General features: G+C 38.2%; 1 protein-coding gene across 7 annotated transcripts; it reads right to left on the bottom strand.

Annotated features, from left to right (window-relative positions):
- Nucleotides 1-3,743: 3,743 nt before the first annotated feature.
- Nucleotides 3,744-16,572, bottom strand: postnb (periostin, osteoblast specific factor b). 7 transcript variants are annotated; one of them, XM_085795983.1, is made up of 22 exons: nt 16,415-16,572; nt 15,832-15,930; nt 12,375-12,439; nt 11,956-12,113; nt 11,712-11,876; nt 11,487-11,633; nt 10,910-11,051; nt 9,767-9,979; nt 9,539-9,673; nt 8,846-8,994; nt 8,524-8,660; nt 8,198-8,328; nt 7,961-8,091; nt 7,565-7,667; nt 7,377-7,444; nt 7,000-7,045; nt 6,870-6,899; nt 6,069-6,299; nt 5,949-5,990; nt 5,692-5,772; nt 5,573-5,611; nt 3,744-4,421 (listed from the first exon to the last, which is right to left on the bottom strand). In XM_085795983.1, exons 1-22 carry the CDS (start codon nt 16,531-16,533, stop codon nt 4,393-4,395), a joined length of 2,460 nt encoding a protein of 819 aa, XP_085652109.1. In that variant the 5' UTR covers nt 16,534-16,572; the 3' UTR covers nt 3,744-4,392. The 7 variants fall into 7 exon arrangements, with proteins under 7 accessions (XP_085652109.1, XP_085652110.1, XP_085652111.1 ...); XM_085795984.1 differs by having other exon boundaries at nt 5,692-5,769; XM_085795985.1 differs by lacking the exon at nt 5,573-5,611.
- Between the last annotated feature and the right edge of the window lie 2,637 nt (nt 16,573-19,209).

Here is a 19,209-nt window from a genome sequence, read left to right as displayed (position 1 = left end):
TGGGTTCTAGTGACATTTGGGTTAGCTACGTACTAGCAAAAAACAAGTTGTCAACACATGCTGACATTGTCTTACTGTAAAACAAACCAGTAAGTAAGCAGTTGCACATTTATTTTCATTAACATTTTAGCCACTACTGACACCCATCAACAGTGGCATAGACAAATGCTGACAGTAGCTCAAAAAATAACTATGGGAAATCTGTTCATTTACTGTATAATACATATAGCCTGGGGATGAAACCATATATCTTCTTATGCATCATATGATCAACCAAATGTTATGTAATGTCCTCGAATGGAAACAGTCTTACAAAATTTGAAGTCTGTATGTTTTGGACATTTATTGTAACTATAAGATGAGACATGTCAAGGAATGCAACTTTTATTATGATTGACAGTTATTATGTCTTGTTTTCTTTAAAACTTTACATCAACTGAACATTAATGTGCTAACTGGAGACATATGGGAGTAGAAGTATTGAAAGGGATCACTGCACACTTCTTACAGTAAAAGACAGATTTTTAGCCACGTAGCACAAGAGCAAATTAAGCTTCTGGCAAAAGAAGTCCAATAAATTGTCTGATTTGAACAAAGAGAAGATTATTTATTAGGTTCCATTTATGTCACTCAGACCATTATTCCTGGCGGCCTGTCAGAGTTTGACAGATTATGTAACTTTTGAATCCCTACGACACGGAGGGAAGACTAAAGTATGCTCTATATAGATGCTTATCAGCTATGTAAAAATGTGAACTGGCCTGAAACAGTACAAGTTAAAAGTTGTTGGGTGGTTTAAGAGCTCATATGATGCCATACCTGATAACAGTAGTGCAATTATTTACATAATGTAAGTAAAGACTTACTGGTTGTGGAAAAAGTGCTTTTTGATGAAGCACAATAGGCTTGTAAATATACCTGTGACTCCCTGAAACAACAACACTGACAGACAATTGTTGGTGTCTTATAATCCACAACAATTCACATAAAGTAAGAGACTTAAAGAGTCCTGATTCAAACGGGATCTAATGCAGTCTAGGATGTCAAGAGAAAAGGCAATACATCAATGTGGATTTGAGAGTGGGAATGGGGAGCAGGCCCACAGACTGGAGATAGTGTTTTTGGAAGTTAAAGATTGTGTTGCCTAAGGCCTGTCTCACAAGACAAGTTTAACATTGTTGGGCTATGAGGCCCTCACAAAACCTAATACCACTGATACCTACACCCACACAGTATCTGCCCTTGCTGATACAGTATTTTCCTATGTAGTAATATGTGCACTCACATCTGTAAGGTAGGGTTGATAATAGCTACAGAGCTGCAGGCAAAAGGCAGAGCAATAATTATTTCATTATCAAACATTACTGTAATATACGTAAACACTGAGCTGTTTGTCTTGGATACAGAATTAGATACAGCAAACTTTACTCGGGTAGCTTTTATAAAACACACATGGTTAAAAACTAAACCAGTGGTTTCCAATCTGTTTGGCCTCTGACGTCTAACAAAAAGCTTGTAGTTGGTGTCACATGGCAGTTTTCTATTAGTTCACAGCTCCAACATTCCCCCCAGAATCCTCTAACCTGGCTTCACTTCAATAAATGTTGAAATTACCCAATACCTCACCAAAAATCAGTGATCAAGAAAATGTTTTTCAGAACTTGTTTTTTTCTTCTCTCCCATGAATCATTTCACAGTTCCCCAGGTTTGTCTGGTGTCTCTATAAAGATTTAGGACAGGTCATGCTATATCATATACCTATAGTCTACCTGTAGAGAGTTTGCACAGTACTTGTAACATTTCATTAAGTTATTATTTCAGATTCAACGCTTCATCTTGCTGCTTTGCTGCCCTTTAACGTTAACACTTATCAATAATAAGTAATATTGATCTCTTGTGTGACCACAACATTTTACTTTGGTACAGCTGCTAATAGTTTTACTTGGACAGGATGTTTCACGCAGGATTTTATTTTATTTATTTATCTTTTATGGAATATTTTTACAATGGTGTTTTCCAGGTAAAATATCTGTAATTGTATTCCCCCATAGCTCCCCATCTGATTTTTTATTATTGTGGCCAGGTCTATACATGAAGACTGATGACAGGCCAGTGTGCCAGGAACATGTCAGTTCTTTGGAGTCAGTGTTACATCCAGATGATGAGTTGTTTTCACACAGCTGCATTCAAGGCATTCAGCAACACACTCCAGTGAGCCAGCCAGACAGTTCTTCTTCTTTGCTGTCGTGATTGATGTGAGCCAATTAAAAACAGACTCAGACCTTCCCCGAACTCCTACATTTGCAGGTCAGATGAGGTGTACTTGTGGTCTGAATCAAGACCATTATGGTTCAAACCTCCTGTATTTTTTTAACGTCATTAGTCATTTCAATAATTTATTTGCATAACTATGTAGCTTAGTACGATGTGTCTTGAGTAATAAGTTGATTATTAAATTGTAGAACACGCTCTTATTCTTAAAGCCTTTTCTGTCATTTTTCAGAGACTTCTGCAGTTTTGTTATACATTTTCATGTGCCTTTTGTGCATTTTCTAGCAATACAAACATGTTTTGCATGTTTTGAAAAATTGTTTTGTTCCAAAGCCAAAAGCTGATTCACCTTCAAGGGAGGAAGTATCTCCAGCAAGTCATTTTATTGAGTAATCTGCCACAAAATAACACTACAGAGTGGTAACTCTTTCGGTACTGTTTATGAAGTTTCATGTGCATGGTCTCAGTTTAGGATGAACAGACTGTTAGTGATAGTGATAAGCAGTGGAAACTGCCACATCAAGCTGAGTGAAATTTGAATCTGAAGTTGGTATATCAGCCGTCTCATAAATGACTTAATAATTGATTGGGAGATCTCTGCTGAGTACAGCGTGGAAAATCCAAAGCCAAACGGAAAAGCAATATGATCTTGCAGCAGCAGATGTTTTCTCAATTCTCAGACGATGTTGTAAATGTTGCTCACTGTGTGGCTGACTGCTGAGCTTATACATTCTCTGCAAAATCTGTATGTCAATAGTTTAATGGTAGCCCTTATGCAGCAATGACTGATAACAGCATAAGGATCGTGCTATTCTTTTGTATAATTTGCAATCAAGGAATTGCTTTGATTTTCCACATGCCATGGGTGGGTAAGCAGACAAACTACAAATCAGCAAACAAAACAGTTTTTTTTTGTTTTTTTTGATCTTATCTATTTGGTTTTGGCAGTTGCTCCGATCTTTACTAGGACTATTACTCAAAAAGCCATAAATTGAACTGAGCTTGCACTTGAGCCAAATACCAGAGGAGTTGGAGTCTGATGCCAACAGCTCATGCAATGTACCTGTAGCCTCAGGGTAAATAAATTACTTAAAATGTCTTAAAGTTACACAGATGTAATGCAATCTTGAATGTGATTTACTTTCCTCTGTTAATCAACCTGCATTAATGCATTCATTGCTGTTGATTTCATCATATGATGTTGAATTAAAAGGAATTATTGACATTTTATATGCATGTTTGGTTATTATATGTGTTTTAGTTTTATATTTATTTATTTTATGGCTACTTTCCATGACAAAATTGAGATGGACATACAGAAAAATTACATAAAAGGGAAGACTCGGAAATAGAATCTGATCAAAAACATTTTTACTTCTGAAATGTCATATTCAAGATTCTCTTTTAAAAACCCATGCTGCTGTTTAAGAGCCTTACCAGGGGAATAGAAATTACTTCAAACCACAATGTCCTTAGATGCCAATTTTTGGGTTGGGATATTCATATGAAAGAAAGCACTTTATTCGGAAGATGTTTGGAAAGTAGAAAGGGGAAAGCCTCCAGTTAGTTCCAAATGATACAAGCACAGACAACATTTACAAGAAACTCTAAACAATCTACAACTTACAGCCAGATATTCTTTAAGAAAATGTAACAATTTAAGTCTGACAACACACAAGCATTTTTTTCAGTCTGCATCATGGTGAGATTTATAAATGTTTCCAAACAGCCAGTAAAATCTCCTCACGTTAACCTTCACCTCTAGCAAAGTAATAGAAAAGTTTAGAAATGAAATGCTTTTATTTGTACTCTAATGGCTTATTAAAAGACTTTATTGCTACCCTGGCTTACTCTGTATCTTTAATGTCTTGCCAAAATGTTGATTTGAGCACTGTTTACATATACTGAACCAACAGACATTATACACTCATATTGGGTATACATCCAAAGCACCATTAATTGTTTATGTGAACAGTTTTATTTTGTCAGTTTTACCTGTTAATGTACATTTGAAATAACTGACAGTTTAGGTGTATCCCCTGTACTAAAACACCAGTCTCAACCTCTGGGTTTGGCATCTCTCTCCACCTTTATAACGTTGATTTTCTCATCTGTCCATACTCAGTCCCTTCCCCTCCTCCTGTTGCCAGCTGGTGAAAAAAAAGTGCCATAAATACATGTCAGTCAGCCAACACATGGAATAGATTATAATGTTAATGTAGAGTGTGGGCTGTGTTGAAGTTTAGTAACTTGGCTCTGATCTCATCACTATCCACTTGGAAACACCAAGCTCAGCACAGTAGATAGTGGGAGCAATCGTTATAACTTCCCCCCTATATAGGGAGCATATAGATTCAGAGGCCACATATGTATGCTGTGGTGGTGGTGGGGCTCATGACGTGTTACATGAACAGCAGTATCATTAGCGCCAAGAGTCAGCATAGCTTTTAGGTGAGCAATGTGGCAATAAGCATGGCAGCAGGAGAGTGAGCAGCCCACAGTGGCTTCAAGAAATAGTTTGACATTATGGGAAAATATGCACTTTTCTTCTCAAGAGTCAGATGAGAGGATTGAGACAATTCTCATGCCTGTTTGATATGGAGCTACATCTATAGCATAATTACTCTGGTGGATACTTGGTAAATATATTTGCATTTTGTTTTAGCAGATTATACACCCAGTTCCCAGGACCAAATCCAGTTCACAAACAGCATGCTGGATCTACATCTGAACCAATTCTGGAGCAAACATATAAAATCTGGGGGATAACAGATGGGATCAGCCCAGATATAGAAGAATATGGGTCAGACTCGGGCTAAGGGCTCAGGAATATTTTCACAAAAACTTTCACACAAACTAAAACTAAAAACTAAACTGAAACTGAGTGGTTTCATGGGGGTCATTCGCAGGACTAACTTGCACTTATTCAACATAATTCCAAAACATGTCATACCTCAATTTTGTTTGAGTGGATTAAAGGTCATGATGCAGATGAAGGCAGATTTATCCACCTTTGGACAAAGCCAGACTAGCAGTTTCTTCCTCTCTTTAGAGTTCATGCTAAAGCAAACTGGCACTTTTATTAAACAGACATGAGACGGTTATTATTCCTCTAATCCAACTCTCAGCTCTCAACTCTCATACATCCTATAATGTCATATACACCCATGGGGGTGTAAAGAGAAGAGTTCGCCATGAAAACATAGCAGTAGACTCAGGACCATTGCCTGAGATACAGTAGCTCACAGACTACATTGCATTTGTTACAAATGCAGGAGTTCTTTTTTTAATTTTTTTTTACCTATAACTCTTCGGCCTGCGGTTCTTCTGTTACCGCCCGCTATAGAGTCAATAATACACATGTAAGTCATACATCATTTAGGAAATACTTACTGAGAAACCCTTGCTGATAAAACTCACCTTGAATCATTCTGGTTAGACTTTCAGGGTCCACATTAGTGTCCCCTTCCACAATGGTAACTCCTGGAATGTCAACAACTCCTGAGGGAAAAAGACAGCAACTTGAAATTGAAACTGAAATAGTTTTTGAAATATTTTCTGTTTTCATTTTTTTTTTTTTTTTACTGAAACACTGCCGTAAGTAATTATCAGCGAAACTAGTTTTATCACTGGTGTCCTAAAATGTCTCTGTTCACATGCGAATTTGTTTCACTGACCTTCCAAGTCAATGTTGCCACTTGAGACTGAATACTTAGGGCCTGGAAACAATAGCAATCATGAGTTGATGAACAATAACAAGCCATTGACGTTCTCTGAGTTGAAGGAGAAATATTCACCTGTGACGACCCTAGTGACTTTGGTGATGGTGGGTTCACCCTCAATGACCCTTGTCACCTTGGTGATGGAGGGTTCCCCTTCAATAACCCTGGTAACTTTGGTGATGCTGGGTTCCCCTTCGATGACCCTGGTAACCTTGGTGATGGTGGGTTCACCTTCGATGACCCTGGTAACCTTGGTGATGGTGGGTTCCCCTTCGATGACCCTTGTCACTTTAGTCACTTGAGGAACTACAATAGTAAAAACAGTTTCACCAAACTGAAACTACAACTAGTAAAGCATTGTTCCTCAATACAGATAATCTTCCATTTGTATGCAGGTAACACAACAAATGGGCCTTTCACTGGATCAGAAAGGTTGCTTGGACAAATACTGTATGTGATTCATAATCAAAGTCAAATCATTAGATTTCCATCTAATTTTTAAACAATATTTCTGTGCATAAATTATTTTATTAATGATGATTTAGTGTTTATTATTTCATATCAGAAAAACGTTCTTTCAATTTTGATTGTCTATTGCTCACTGATACAACGATTAACCAGTAGCACAGAGGAGACATTTCCTCTGTCTGACTGATGTTACTGCTGCTGTCAATCACATCATGAGTGCCTGTTCTTGCATGTGTGTGATGAATTATGTGGATTAGCAAAAAATGTTGGTAAATGATCTGTACATGTTCTAACAGTAGCCTCGCTCTTTTTTCAGCAGCATGATACAAACTGTTCCATTGACCAAATATCACCTGTCAGACTGATTAGGAATCACATGATGATGATACTCTGTCATCATTACTGTACCTTCCTCGATGACACGAGTGATGATCGTCTCTGATAAGAGGAGATATGAAGAATATTTGAATGATTAAAAAAAACAAAAAAACAAAACAAAAAAAGGAATACAAATTAATATAGGGCTATTGCTACTTACTCATGAATGTAAGGGGGATTTCCTGATACCTGAATCCTGAAATGTACTGTAAAAAGAAAGAAAACACACAGTAAACAGTATTAGCATATAACACAGTATAATACATATATTACACATAATAAAATATAGCCACAGAATGAGTTTGTTAGTGTACAGTGACAGTGTGAAATAACCTAACTGACCTCAGTCAGAACTACTCACTCACACACCACAAGCTTATTGTTCCAAAGGAAGATTTCCATACAGATAGTTTTCAAGTAGGGTCTTGCATTGTACTCAATGTTTGTTGGCATTCATTGCATTTTGGCAGAAAACTGCACCCTGCCCTTTTTAAGTTTTGTGGTTTTAATATCAAGAAATCATTTTTTACATGACACCTTGATTTGCATGTATGTGATAATCCTCCTCAGTAGCATAAGGAGCTCCTGGCTTCCAACTGGGAGGTCTGGAAGAGAGCACAGGGCGTTAACCATAACATAATATTTTGTAATAGTTAACAGTACAGAGTGCAGGTCTAGTCATGGTAAGGGAAGGGAAATTAAGGGAATATTAAACAAGGCTATACCTTTGGGATATAAGACTTGGTTGACAATGTGAATGACTCCATTTGTGGCCATGATATCAGATTCAGGGACTTGGACAGAATTCACCATCATAGTCTTGTTTGCCTGAGGGAGACAGTTAAAAACAATTATAGTCAAGAACACCATAAAATGAAGGGCCTGAACCAACCTGTACTTAAAAATACTAGAAATGGATTCTGTTCCACAGTAAATACTGCAATTAACCAAGTTGCAAAACTCAGGATGAGGGTTTGTCAGGCAATGATGAGTGACAATACCATAAAAAAGCTATTTTACTGAATAATTACCAAACGTTCACACCTAAAAGTTTAAGCATTAAATTTCCCCAGGTAAATTGTACTTTGACTCAAGGTAAGACTGCAGCAATAACTACTTACAGACATCACAGAGAGGTTATTGCCCTGGAGAGACTTGAGAAGGTTTGTTACTCCACCCTCCAGACCACCACCAATGAAGATACCATTTGTGATGTGATAGAGAAGGATGGTTCTGAGAGCATTTATGTCACCTGAAATAAAAATAAAAACAGGAAACTATTATTATGAATTTATTCTAGTCATTCAAATCCCCAAAACACATTAAGACCAAAGATTAAGGGGGTCTGGGAGACGTACTCTTCAGCAAGTCCAAATCCCTCTCACTCAGACCACTGAAAGCCTTGTCACTCGGGGCAAACAGACTGAAGTCTCCCTCCTGTTTCAGCAGGTCAGTCAAGCCAGCAGTCTCCATCAGAGACAAAAAGATCCTGCAGCACAGAGAAGAAAACAGTAACTTAGCTGTTACAGAAACCACTGCGGGCTGACATACTGCAGCAGCAGCACTTTCTCATTCCCATATATGCTGTGTGGATTTAGTGAAAAGATACAGAGAGATGTGGTTTGAAAATTAAGCAGCATTTAAATACCACAGTCCATTTTCACCAACATTGATCTGCACTTACTTGAAGCCTCCATTTTTTGTCAAAATCTCAAACATGGTATTTTCCGCTGGTTTCAACAGAGTCCTCATGAGATGAAGGGCCCCATTGCTTCCTTCTTTACTGCCCCTTACCAGACAGGAATTCTCAATGCACACAGCCTGCAGAAATAATACACGAGTTAGAGGCGAGGGGATTCATGTTACATCTCAAAGATGTGAAGATTGATGGTCAAATGACAGTGATAATATATGTGGTGTGTGTGTATAGTGTATACTGTGTGTAATGCAGTGTGTATAGTGGCACCGAGCCACAGTCTTTGGGCACAATTTCAGAGAGAACGCACTGTGCGATAGATGAAGACTCTTAGATATTTTCCTCCAATTGTCTCCAGGCGCTGGCCATTGAACAACTGTCCCAGGACAATCTTGTTTTTCAAGATGTGGTTCTCCAGGATAATCCTGAGCAATCTCTGATCCATGGCCATCACTTCATCTGTAGAAAAGAGGAATGGTTTTATACGTCCCATTAGTAATTTAACAGAGCACCAGCATTGTGAATTTGATTTAATGCACTTGTTTGTTGTAGCAGAGGTTGTTTTCTCACAGCAAATCACGCCTCATGATTTGTGGATTACTGTAGTGAATTTATGGTTTGAATACAGGGCTCCTCTTCTTTCCAGCTGTTGCTGCTTTGTGCATTCCTTTACGCTTATTGAAAACAGAATGGCTACATAGATTTAACGTTCTACAAAAATTATTTGCACATTCTTTTGTTCAATGTTCTCTAGGAGGGTGGGTATTTGGTCTTACATGGCATAAAGCTTATTCATTGTCCCCAATAAATTCAGAACTTCTCTGAAGTTCCACATGTGGGTATATACTGTATCTATCCACTCATGATTCAGTCTGGAAAGAAAAATAAAAAGTGTTGCCTTTTATCCCAGACAGAATGTGGAGCGGCCAGGGTTCACATTTAGCCACCTGCTGAGAGGAAAACAGAGGGACGTGCATGAAATACTGAGCAGAATGTGACTCACCAGTGAAGGCAACGTTGAGAGGAGCCAGCAAAGTGTACTCAGCCTCTGGCCTCATGGCAGCAGAAAGGCCCAGCTCGGACACCATGTCACCAAAGGTTGACTGGGACTGTCCCACCAGTTCCATCACCTGCTTAGCTTAAAGGGAACAGGATGTTTTGGCACCATTAAAATATGTGTTTCAGGAAAGCATCACACACCTAAGAGCAAAGGAGGTAATGCGAGTCTAACCTGAGTCTGGCATGAGCACTTCGTCAATAAAGTGAATGACTCCATTGGTGGTGACAACATCTTTCTTCAGCACCATCTTGATGCCGTTGACAGTTAAACTTTCACCATCGCAGCCTATCTCAATGTTGTGGCCTTCCAAGGTCTCATGAGAGCTGCCAGCCATTATGGCCTCAGAGCACTGGATTGAGTTCAAGAGGTGGAAATTCAGGAGAGCTGTAAGAGCAAGGCAAAGTGAATCGTTTAGGTGAAGTACATTGTTCATTTGAATGCAGAGTAGGTCAGCTGGCTGCATGCGCGGTTATATTCTTTCGCATGTTAAATTACAAGACCCTGGGAACCTGAAGATCCATTGTATCCCTTGGGTCCTCGGGTGAGAAGACTCAAGATTTCCTCACAGTTCTGTTCAACTTTGTGTGAAATGGTCTGATCTCACATCATAAGGGGAGCTGTGGTCTAATAAAAACCTTTGGGCTATTGCCAGTTTAACCAGTTTGCTCAATGAAGCAGCTGCTTCCTGCCTCAATGTTCACAGAAAACGTCCTAAAGCAAAAAACACTGGAATTTTGGACTTTGTTGTTTCCCTGATTTTCCAAGAGCTCTTAGTCACTGTATATTTGAAGGATTTAACTTGTTCCGATTGATAATTAAAGTAGTGTGGGGCTTCAGTACTACTGTATATTGATCCTGACCTGCTCACAAAATATACAGTATGATGCTTGAAAAAATGAAAGAATCAAAAACATTAGCAAAGCGTCAAATGATGTGTTGGATCGTTTGACTTTCCACTCACAATGTCATGCCTAACCTGAAACTGGAGACCATATTTTATTACTCTGCAACTCAACTCAGTTATGTATAGCTGGCCAAATGTGTGTAAGTTCCAGTTACATTGTGGCTTCATATGTTTTGAATTGGAGGGGGGAAAAAAATTACTTCATGGGTGACTCAGTCTGGCAAACATGCCGTCAGGGAACCACTGCATTTCTTTTCCTGTGCCGACATCATTAAATATAAATATGGTCCTAGTTTCCTACAGTTAATATAAACCCCCAGTCTGTGTTGTAATGTTTTCAATGGCCTTGAGTGATCCTCTGAGCATTAAGGAAACAGCGACAGACCTCTAAAAATAAAAGTCTGGGTTACCTTTGAGGACCTCCTTGTTGCTCTTAAGTCTCTCCAACACATCGCTGCCTAGCTTCTCAAAGGCTTCGTTGGTGGGGGCAAAGAGAGTGTAATGTCCTGGCTGACCAAGCATGTCAATCACTCCAGCAGATAGAGCCAGATCCTGAAAGGCGATTTCATCAGCAGGATTATGCTTAGTGAAATGCAACGTACAACAGAGCACAGTAGAGACATAATTACCCTCTAAAAAAGCATTTTAAAGTAACTTAATCACATATACAAACCCTACAATTGTTCATGAATTCCCTATATATATTTATATATTACAAATATTAGTTTCACCCTGTGGTCATTAATAGACAACAAATAACTAATTTTCTGTTATATTTAGTAATATGCACTCATTACTATATTACACATGTCATCTCTGTTAAATGAAGCAGTAAAGCAAATAAATTATTTTGTCTTGTTTCATTCCTACAGTATAACAAAATGCAAGGTGACCCACTTTTGCATCAGTGGCAATCACTTCAGAGTCCTTTATCCTTAAGGTGCTGAGATTTTTTTTGTCTACCCCCCCCTCTCCCTGTGCACTCACACTCAGAGTTGTCAGGTCATCATCAACCTCAACGGTATCCTGCATGGTGTTTCCAACAGCACTGATGACACGGTCAATGACATGCACAACTCCATTTGTGGCGACCTGGTTAGCATAGATAATCCTGGCGCAGTTCACAGTCACCACCTGCACATAACGTACACTTGTTAGAATGTTAAACCACTGAAAACTACAAGGGGATTAATGACAGTGAATGGTACTCACTCCATTGGAGTAATGGTTAATATGAAGACCCAGGTCATTGTACATGGAGGTGACTGTCATTCCATTCCTCAGATCTTTCGTTAAGTAGCGTTTGTTGGCCATGTGATAATGCAGAGCGTTGTACAGTTCAATGTTGACATTGCTGACCAGTGCACCCCTCACTGTCTGTTAGAGTGAGGAAAATGAGATGTTGAAATTTCACAGACAGGGAGGTTTTGCAGCTTTCGTTTTGTTTTTCACTCACCTCATCCAAAGCCTCCCAGGCCTCGTTGCTTGGGGCAAAGAAGGTATATGATCCAGCTCCCTCAATTTCGGGCCTCAGCTTAGAAATATCAGAGTATTTCTGGGTTGAGGTGGCTTTCACCAGACCCAAGGTTCCATACACATGGTCAATTGGGGCCACTAGGAGAGAGATTCATACAAAGTATTATTAGATGTGTCAGCTTGCATGGTTGAAAACAGACATCCAAAAATGAAGATTTGGAGCACGGAAAGAAAGATTCTACATGTGCTGACAATATGCTATGGCACCCCCCCCCCCCCACCCCCCTAGTTTATTTGGTCTGAGTTCAAATACAGCACACAGCTGCTCTGCAGTTGGTGGCTATGGCCTCTTTTAACCCTGATAAATTTGACTACCATGTAGCACTTAACACATTGTACCTGCAGGGCAACCACGCATGCCCTCCAGCTTCATGTACCCTGGGCAGCACTCATACAGCACAGTCCTGAAGGCAAAACACACAGATAACAGACATAAGTATCACCACAGAGAAGAAGTGTGTCTTTTGAAATAATGTTTGCTTTCAACATAGTGGTGTAAGAAATTTGTATTTTTTATGGCTGCTATGCACTGAGTTGAATCAACATTTGGCGTTGGTCATGTGTATTCAATGTTTCCAGATGTCACTAATTATCTCTTTCATTACCCATACAGTCCATGTGAACCAGTAGTTCAAGCCAAAACCAAATGGAAACGGTGCACTGAAAATTATGCTACCATTGCAGTAGTAGATTTATATTACCAAGACTTCCTCTTTGAAGCTAAACAATTAGAATTGACTCAACTTGGCATTCGGTTAACCTCAGAAACATTAAGAATTTGACCTTGAAAAACTGACTGTAGTATAATTAGAGTTGAGTTTTGGTTAATAAGGAACATTTAAATGTTGTGCTGGTCTGTATGGCAACAGTTGAGCTAATCTGAAAAACATTATTTTAACTGTCATCAGAGTTTTTACAGATTTCAAATTACTTCTATAATCTTAAGAATAATCAGTGTGATTTCTGCTTAAAACATTTAGGTATAAATGAAGGGAATGTTTATGTTCTGCTTGATAAACGCAAGAGAAGGAGTGACTCCTCTCCACTTGAATAGGGCTGGACACATTGGCCTGGGGAGGATAGTAAAATTCAGAAGTACAGCTGCCAGGTATAAACATGCCTATACCCCTTGAGTCAGCAGGTTTGAACATGTTGAAACTATAGTATCGTTTCCAGCCCTTGCAAAACCAGGGATTTGGAGATGAACATTTCACTTCAAATAACTCATGGGTATGCAACAATAAAAAAAACCCACAAGACCTAAAGAACACCATAGATGCACCTATTAGGTATAAACAATACCACATGTGTCCAGAGCCACCTGGGAAGTTCATTACTGTGGACTACCCAGCTTTTATTGTTAGGAAAACTCTATCAGGGAAGCTGCTTCTTCACCACATTTTTTCCTGCTCAACATGTTTTAAAAAATAGTCATGACAACTAATAAGGCCATTATGAAGTGTTCCTGTTTTACAATTTGTTGACATTTAAATAAAACAACGTTACAAGCTTCTAATTCTAGCAATTTCCCTTCAACACTTTCTCTGTTATATCTGCACTCCATGAATCGTCATGAATCCTCCATATAAGTGCTATTGTAATACAAAGAACAAAAGAAGAAATGAAGAACATTTATGTACATGGATCTGATAGTTGTGCATAACTGCAGGTGATGAATAGGGGAAAATGTACCACAAATGCAACTTATGACAAAACCTTCAAGGTCTTAGGTCAAGAGACAAGACTTCAAACACTTCGCTGTGCTTTGATCTATTGCTGATGTCTCAGACATGGTAGGAGTAAGGCCTTCGGGTCATGGATAACCAAAACTCTTTACCAGCTGTTTTTGAATCAAAGTAAAGTGGAGTTGGAGGGACTGGGATGAGATCACACAAACCCCATTGGGGCAGCGTCAGCAAAACCCTCGCTACATTGCTTTCCCACACAAAGAAACTGTGCCTGGCCATGAAGTTGGAAACTTTTGACTTGTCAGCATCTCTATAAAAGAACTGTTCCACTAAGAGTCATGATAAAAGTTGTCAAACATAATATATGGTGTGTGTGTAATCCAGTTCAACCCATTGAAAATGGACAGTCAACTTTCTTAGAGACAGAGCTGTAGCAGAAATGTACTGAATTAGTTCAATTAAACTTTGGTGGGAGAAGTGCTGGAACTCAACTCAATTCCCGTTTTGAATAAACTGTCTTGTCATGATTGAGACTACCAGTATCTTCTTTTAGTTACATATGTAACCTGTAGGAGCCATTCTAATAACGACAGCAAAGCTGCACCAGGAAGACGTTGGGGTACAATGGATGGCCTGACAAAATACCAGACGTTCAGACAAGAGACTACTGTTTGTCTCCTATGTGAAACTGACCGTCAACATGGTTTCACTTATCTATGACCATTCCACAACCTAAACAGCATGTTTTTATTATTTTAACTGTGACAAAGAAAGTCCTTATACTCTAAGAGAGCACTTATTCTCAACCCAAACCACAATTGTTCCCTAAACCTAACCGAGTATAGTTTCTGTGTCTAAGCCTGGCCAAACTGTAAGTGTTTCACAACCTTAAGGAGGATGTGCTTTTCTGATATGGGACTGAGACACAGATGTAGTCTGCAATAGCCAATATTTAAATCAGCTCTGAATTAGATAATTTCTGAATCAAATAAGTGCTAAAAATAATGACTGAGAAATATTTATGTTAGTTTGTGAAGTCCGGGGAAACACCTTATGAGTTTGGTGGGAGCGTTATATTATTGCTTAAGTCACAATAACTAACGTGTACAATGTTCAACACACCTTTACATTTGTTTTCTGGTATATGTGTAGTTATACTTACAGGTTTATATTGTATCTGTAGACCTGCTTTTGAGATCAAGATCATGTCATCCTTAATTAATTAATAAGTGTGTAAATGTGTGTGTGAATGGGTGAATGCGATGATGTAAAAGCGCTTTGGGTATCTTTGCAGGTATTGTAAAACGCTATATAAATACATGTCTTTTTTTTTTTGTGGTGCTATAAGGAAACTAGTAAATCAGTTTACTGTGTGTATTCAGCTTTTGGCCCAACTATGTTTTGATTGATTTCACACAGACTCCCATTGGAACAGATGAAATTCCTTGGCTGTTTCCATCATAATCATTTGCCAAGTACAGTGAGCAGAGTGTATAGATCCTGACTAACTAAGCCTATTTAGAGTGCTTGGCATGACAAGAAGAGAGGGCAAACTCAGTGTGCATGTATTGTATAAAAGAGGGTAAAAAAAAGAGTGAGAGGGGCTGTAAAATAGGGATGGCTTCGATCCATGTTTGAACACAAAGTGCTGAGAGAGCTAGAACAATAACAGAAAAAGAGCTTGTCTAGAACGATTGAGCTGAACGCTTTTCCATTCATGAATACAGGCAACATTTTGCCACCACATCACATCCTGGAATCAGCGGTTCACCACAGTGGCATCCAGTGACAACCAGGCTCCTTAAGTTAGGAAAAGCCCAATTTAAAGTTTATTAGATCGAATGGGATAGTGTTCAATACAAAGGGTTTAGGGCTGTGTCTACAAATGTGCTATTCATTTTGACCGATAGTTTCATTCAAACTAAGTTAACAGATGTCTGTCTCTATGGAAACATCCAAGTTTCCATTAAAATCCTCAGAGAAGAAGTAGTAAAAGAAGGAGGAGCAGATAAGAAAGAAATGCCATGCTTAAAAAACCTTTCAAATTATGTTCCTCTCTAAACAGAAGAAACAACATGTCATGTCATGAATTATGAAACAACACTTACGCTTTCTTGCCGCAGATGGCCCCTTGGTACCAATTACGACAAGTGCTAAAGTACTTCTTCTTGGTCCCAACAACTTGCTGGAGTGCACAGACATTGGGTCTGATATGAATTGAGAGTGAAAAGTGGATGAAGAATTAATCAGCAGGTAAAACAGATGAGATGAACTTAGTTTACATGTAAATCATTTTGGGACAAACAGCCCTGCTGGGAATGATAACAGACTACCAAATATGAATAATTATTTAGCAGCTACCCCTGCTGTTTCTGAGACCAACAGTCAAATGGAAATAATGGAGCTCTCTGTTGGATAGATTAGTTTTGTCAGTTTTAAATACTTGCTAGTTCACAGCTTTTCTCAGGCAAATGCATTAGCCACTAAGTTTTACTCGGTCACAATATCAATTGTAACAATATAGTATATTTCTGAAAATAGAAATTATGTGCATAAATAATAAATATAGATGCTTGTCATGTGTGTTCAATACAATTACATGCAGAATAAAAACCACACAAAGATGCTGATATACCAATTGAAAACCAAAACAAACACATAATCATAATAAGAAAATACTGATAGGCTTACCCCTCTTTTCTTGCCCTAATGCGACTGTGGGCAACTATTTTGTCATAAGCTGAAGAATCAGCCTGGTCAAATGTAGAGAGCACAAAGAGTGCAAAGGCAGCTACAAAAAGGAGCTTCATCCTTGATTTCTTAGCTAGCCCTTCCAGACCCAGAGTGATGGGGCAGACTCAGAGTGGGAGTTTATATACTATGAGTCTCACCCACGACTCAAGGGGGATGGCTGCATTTCATGCATGCATGGACCACCCAGAACCTCTCAAAAACTGCATTTCTCTTAACAAATATACTTGGCGTCCACACTTTTCTGAGTTGAATTAAAGTCTTTATGTGTAGTGCATTATTTTATTAAATCATTTTTGATGACACCAACCACCACAATTACAGAAATATCTTTGTAATCATATTTGTTATTCCTCTCTTATGAGGTTAAAAAAAAAAGCATTTATCACAAATTGTTTTATTTTAAACCTACCAGATGTTGGCCTTCTTCATTAAGAATTCTATTGTAATGTAAATGCATTAGTACAACAGACAAGATTTTTAGGCTTCATTAAGTATTATGCATTTTATATTATGTTTCTAACCAAATGTTTTTCTTTGTGGACCACTTCAAAATAACAAAATAAACAGATGGAATATTTGGGATGCAGGATCAACCTGTATAAAAGTGTAATTCATTTGGGCTTCAGACAAAGAAGCATTACATAATCTTTTCTCTGAACAAATGCCAGGACACCAATTGTTTTCAGTATGTACTTTATGCCACCTAGTGGTGGGTGGGAGTGTAGGCAGTGAGTTTAAAAGGCACTGTTTCCTCATTTCTACAGTGAAAATGGGAAAAATTACCCAGAGAACATGTTCTGCATACAACTCCAAACTACATATGTCAAATGTGTTAATGTGTTTGGAGCCACACCAGCCTTTAAAGGGTGAGCCATATCTCAAATTCTAAAACTGGTTGGTAAGTCTTGTAAAACAAGAACAACACAGCAAACACATCTGTATTTTTGTGTTGACAATAGGCTCTTGGATGCATTGGATACAACTTTGCAAACAACACTTGTGAATTAATTGTAAAAAAGCTCCCATGCACAGTTGCACAGAATTGTTAAAAGATGATGATAACGAGCTGCAAGTTAAACAGCATTAGCGCTTGTGTTAAACATTAAAGCAACTACTTTATAATGTGTATTAAATGTTTTGTGGTTCCTGTAAAAAAAAAAAGGATTTTCTAAAATTACTACTGCCTTTAGTTGGGTCATTAAGAGACTATCATTTTGTTTATAACAAAAGTTCTAAAAGTGTAGCGTTTTACCAGTTTGGGTGTTATTACTCAACTGGCATCACTTATAGCTAACATTCATTCTACCACGTGTTGTTAAACCTACTGGCTAGCCAGATGTTCAAATTGTAATCAGGAAAGTAATGTCCTACTAGCTTAGTTAGTTCACCATGATAAGGGGAAAAAGTGTTTCTTTTTCCATTTTCACAGTGCACTGTGTCTAGGTCCCAAAACTACTATACAGATGTGGGTCTGAAAACCATGGGCTCACAGTGTATATTCATTTCTAACCTTTGAGTGAAAGTTTAACATCAGAAAATGAATCATTCAGCAAATCACGTGTCCATTGAAAAGGTGATACTCATGGTAACAAGCCTCTCATGAACTTGATTAGTCAAGGCCTTTGGAAAAGTGCTTATGCATAAAATCCCTCCCCAGACTTCCTTCTCGTCTCTCTTAAAATCCCAACGACTGGGATACATTAACTTTACAATCCCAACATTCCAGTAGCAGCCAATTTTTAAACTAAAGACTCTGTACTTGCTTGCATGGAGAAATAATGGTACCAGTGAACTCTCTAGTATGATAAATAGATGCAGCATCAAGACACTTCAGAGTAGTCTGTCTTAATCAGTCACTTTAATACACACTGAGACACAGACACAAAGGCTGCATGTATCAGGAAGATTGGATACTTTTCATTGAAAATACAGTTTCCTCTCTTTGCTCGTAAGCTCCTTCTTAGTTTAAATGAGAGGGAAAATGCAACAGAAATCTAGACTGAGTGAGCACTTCAGACGCAGTAAAATACAAAAAAAACAAAAAACAAAACAAAAACGACAACAGTCTGTTGACTGGGTTTGTTTGATTTTCTGTCGGCTGCTATGGTAACAGAAACCTGAAGACTTCATCTGGCACCCCAGGATGCTTGCAGCCAGGATTAACCTATTACAGTGTGAAGTTAAATATCTTAATGACTTCCTAGTTTTAACTCTTTCTCTTCTAGATTTGGCAAAACACTCTCTGTATAAAAAGTACTGTATACACAAATCCTATTATTATTATCATTATAATTTTAAAATATGTGCAACCTTGTCAGCACATAGAAAGTAAATTCAGTAGCATAGCATAATAGTTATAAATAAATAATAAAATACCAATAAGTGATATCTCCATAAATAACATGCTTACAGAAATAACAGAAGTCAAACTTAAAAAGGATTGAAACTGGATGGGTACATTTGGTGCACAGTCTGTACAGTGATTCCATTGTTTACATATCTTTATTTAACCCACAGCATTGCACTGGTCTTGCTTACACATCGCTAGAGGGTGGTTGATGCCTGCTAAGTAGAAAAGGCTTTCAACCAAGCATTTTTTTTCACAGAATCGCCAAATCATTAGAGTGAGCTAAAAAAAATTAACAGTAAGCATTGGTAAAGCTACTAATGTTTTATTTAGACTGTTGTTTTATCACACCAAACCCAGTGACAATCAGACTTTTGCAGTATTT

Source organism: Trachurus japonicus, chromosome 13 (genome assembly GCF_045865225.1).
Source record: "Trachurus japonicus isolate A0001 chromosome 13, Traja_1.0".
Lineage (NCBI taxonomy): Eukaryota > Metazoa > Chordata > Actinopteri > Carangiformes > Carangidae > Trachurus > Trachurus japonicus.
The sequence above is the reverse complement of the archived record's forward strand: the minus strand, read 5'-3'. Positions and strand labels throughout refer to the sequence as shown.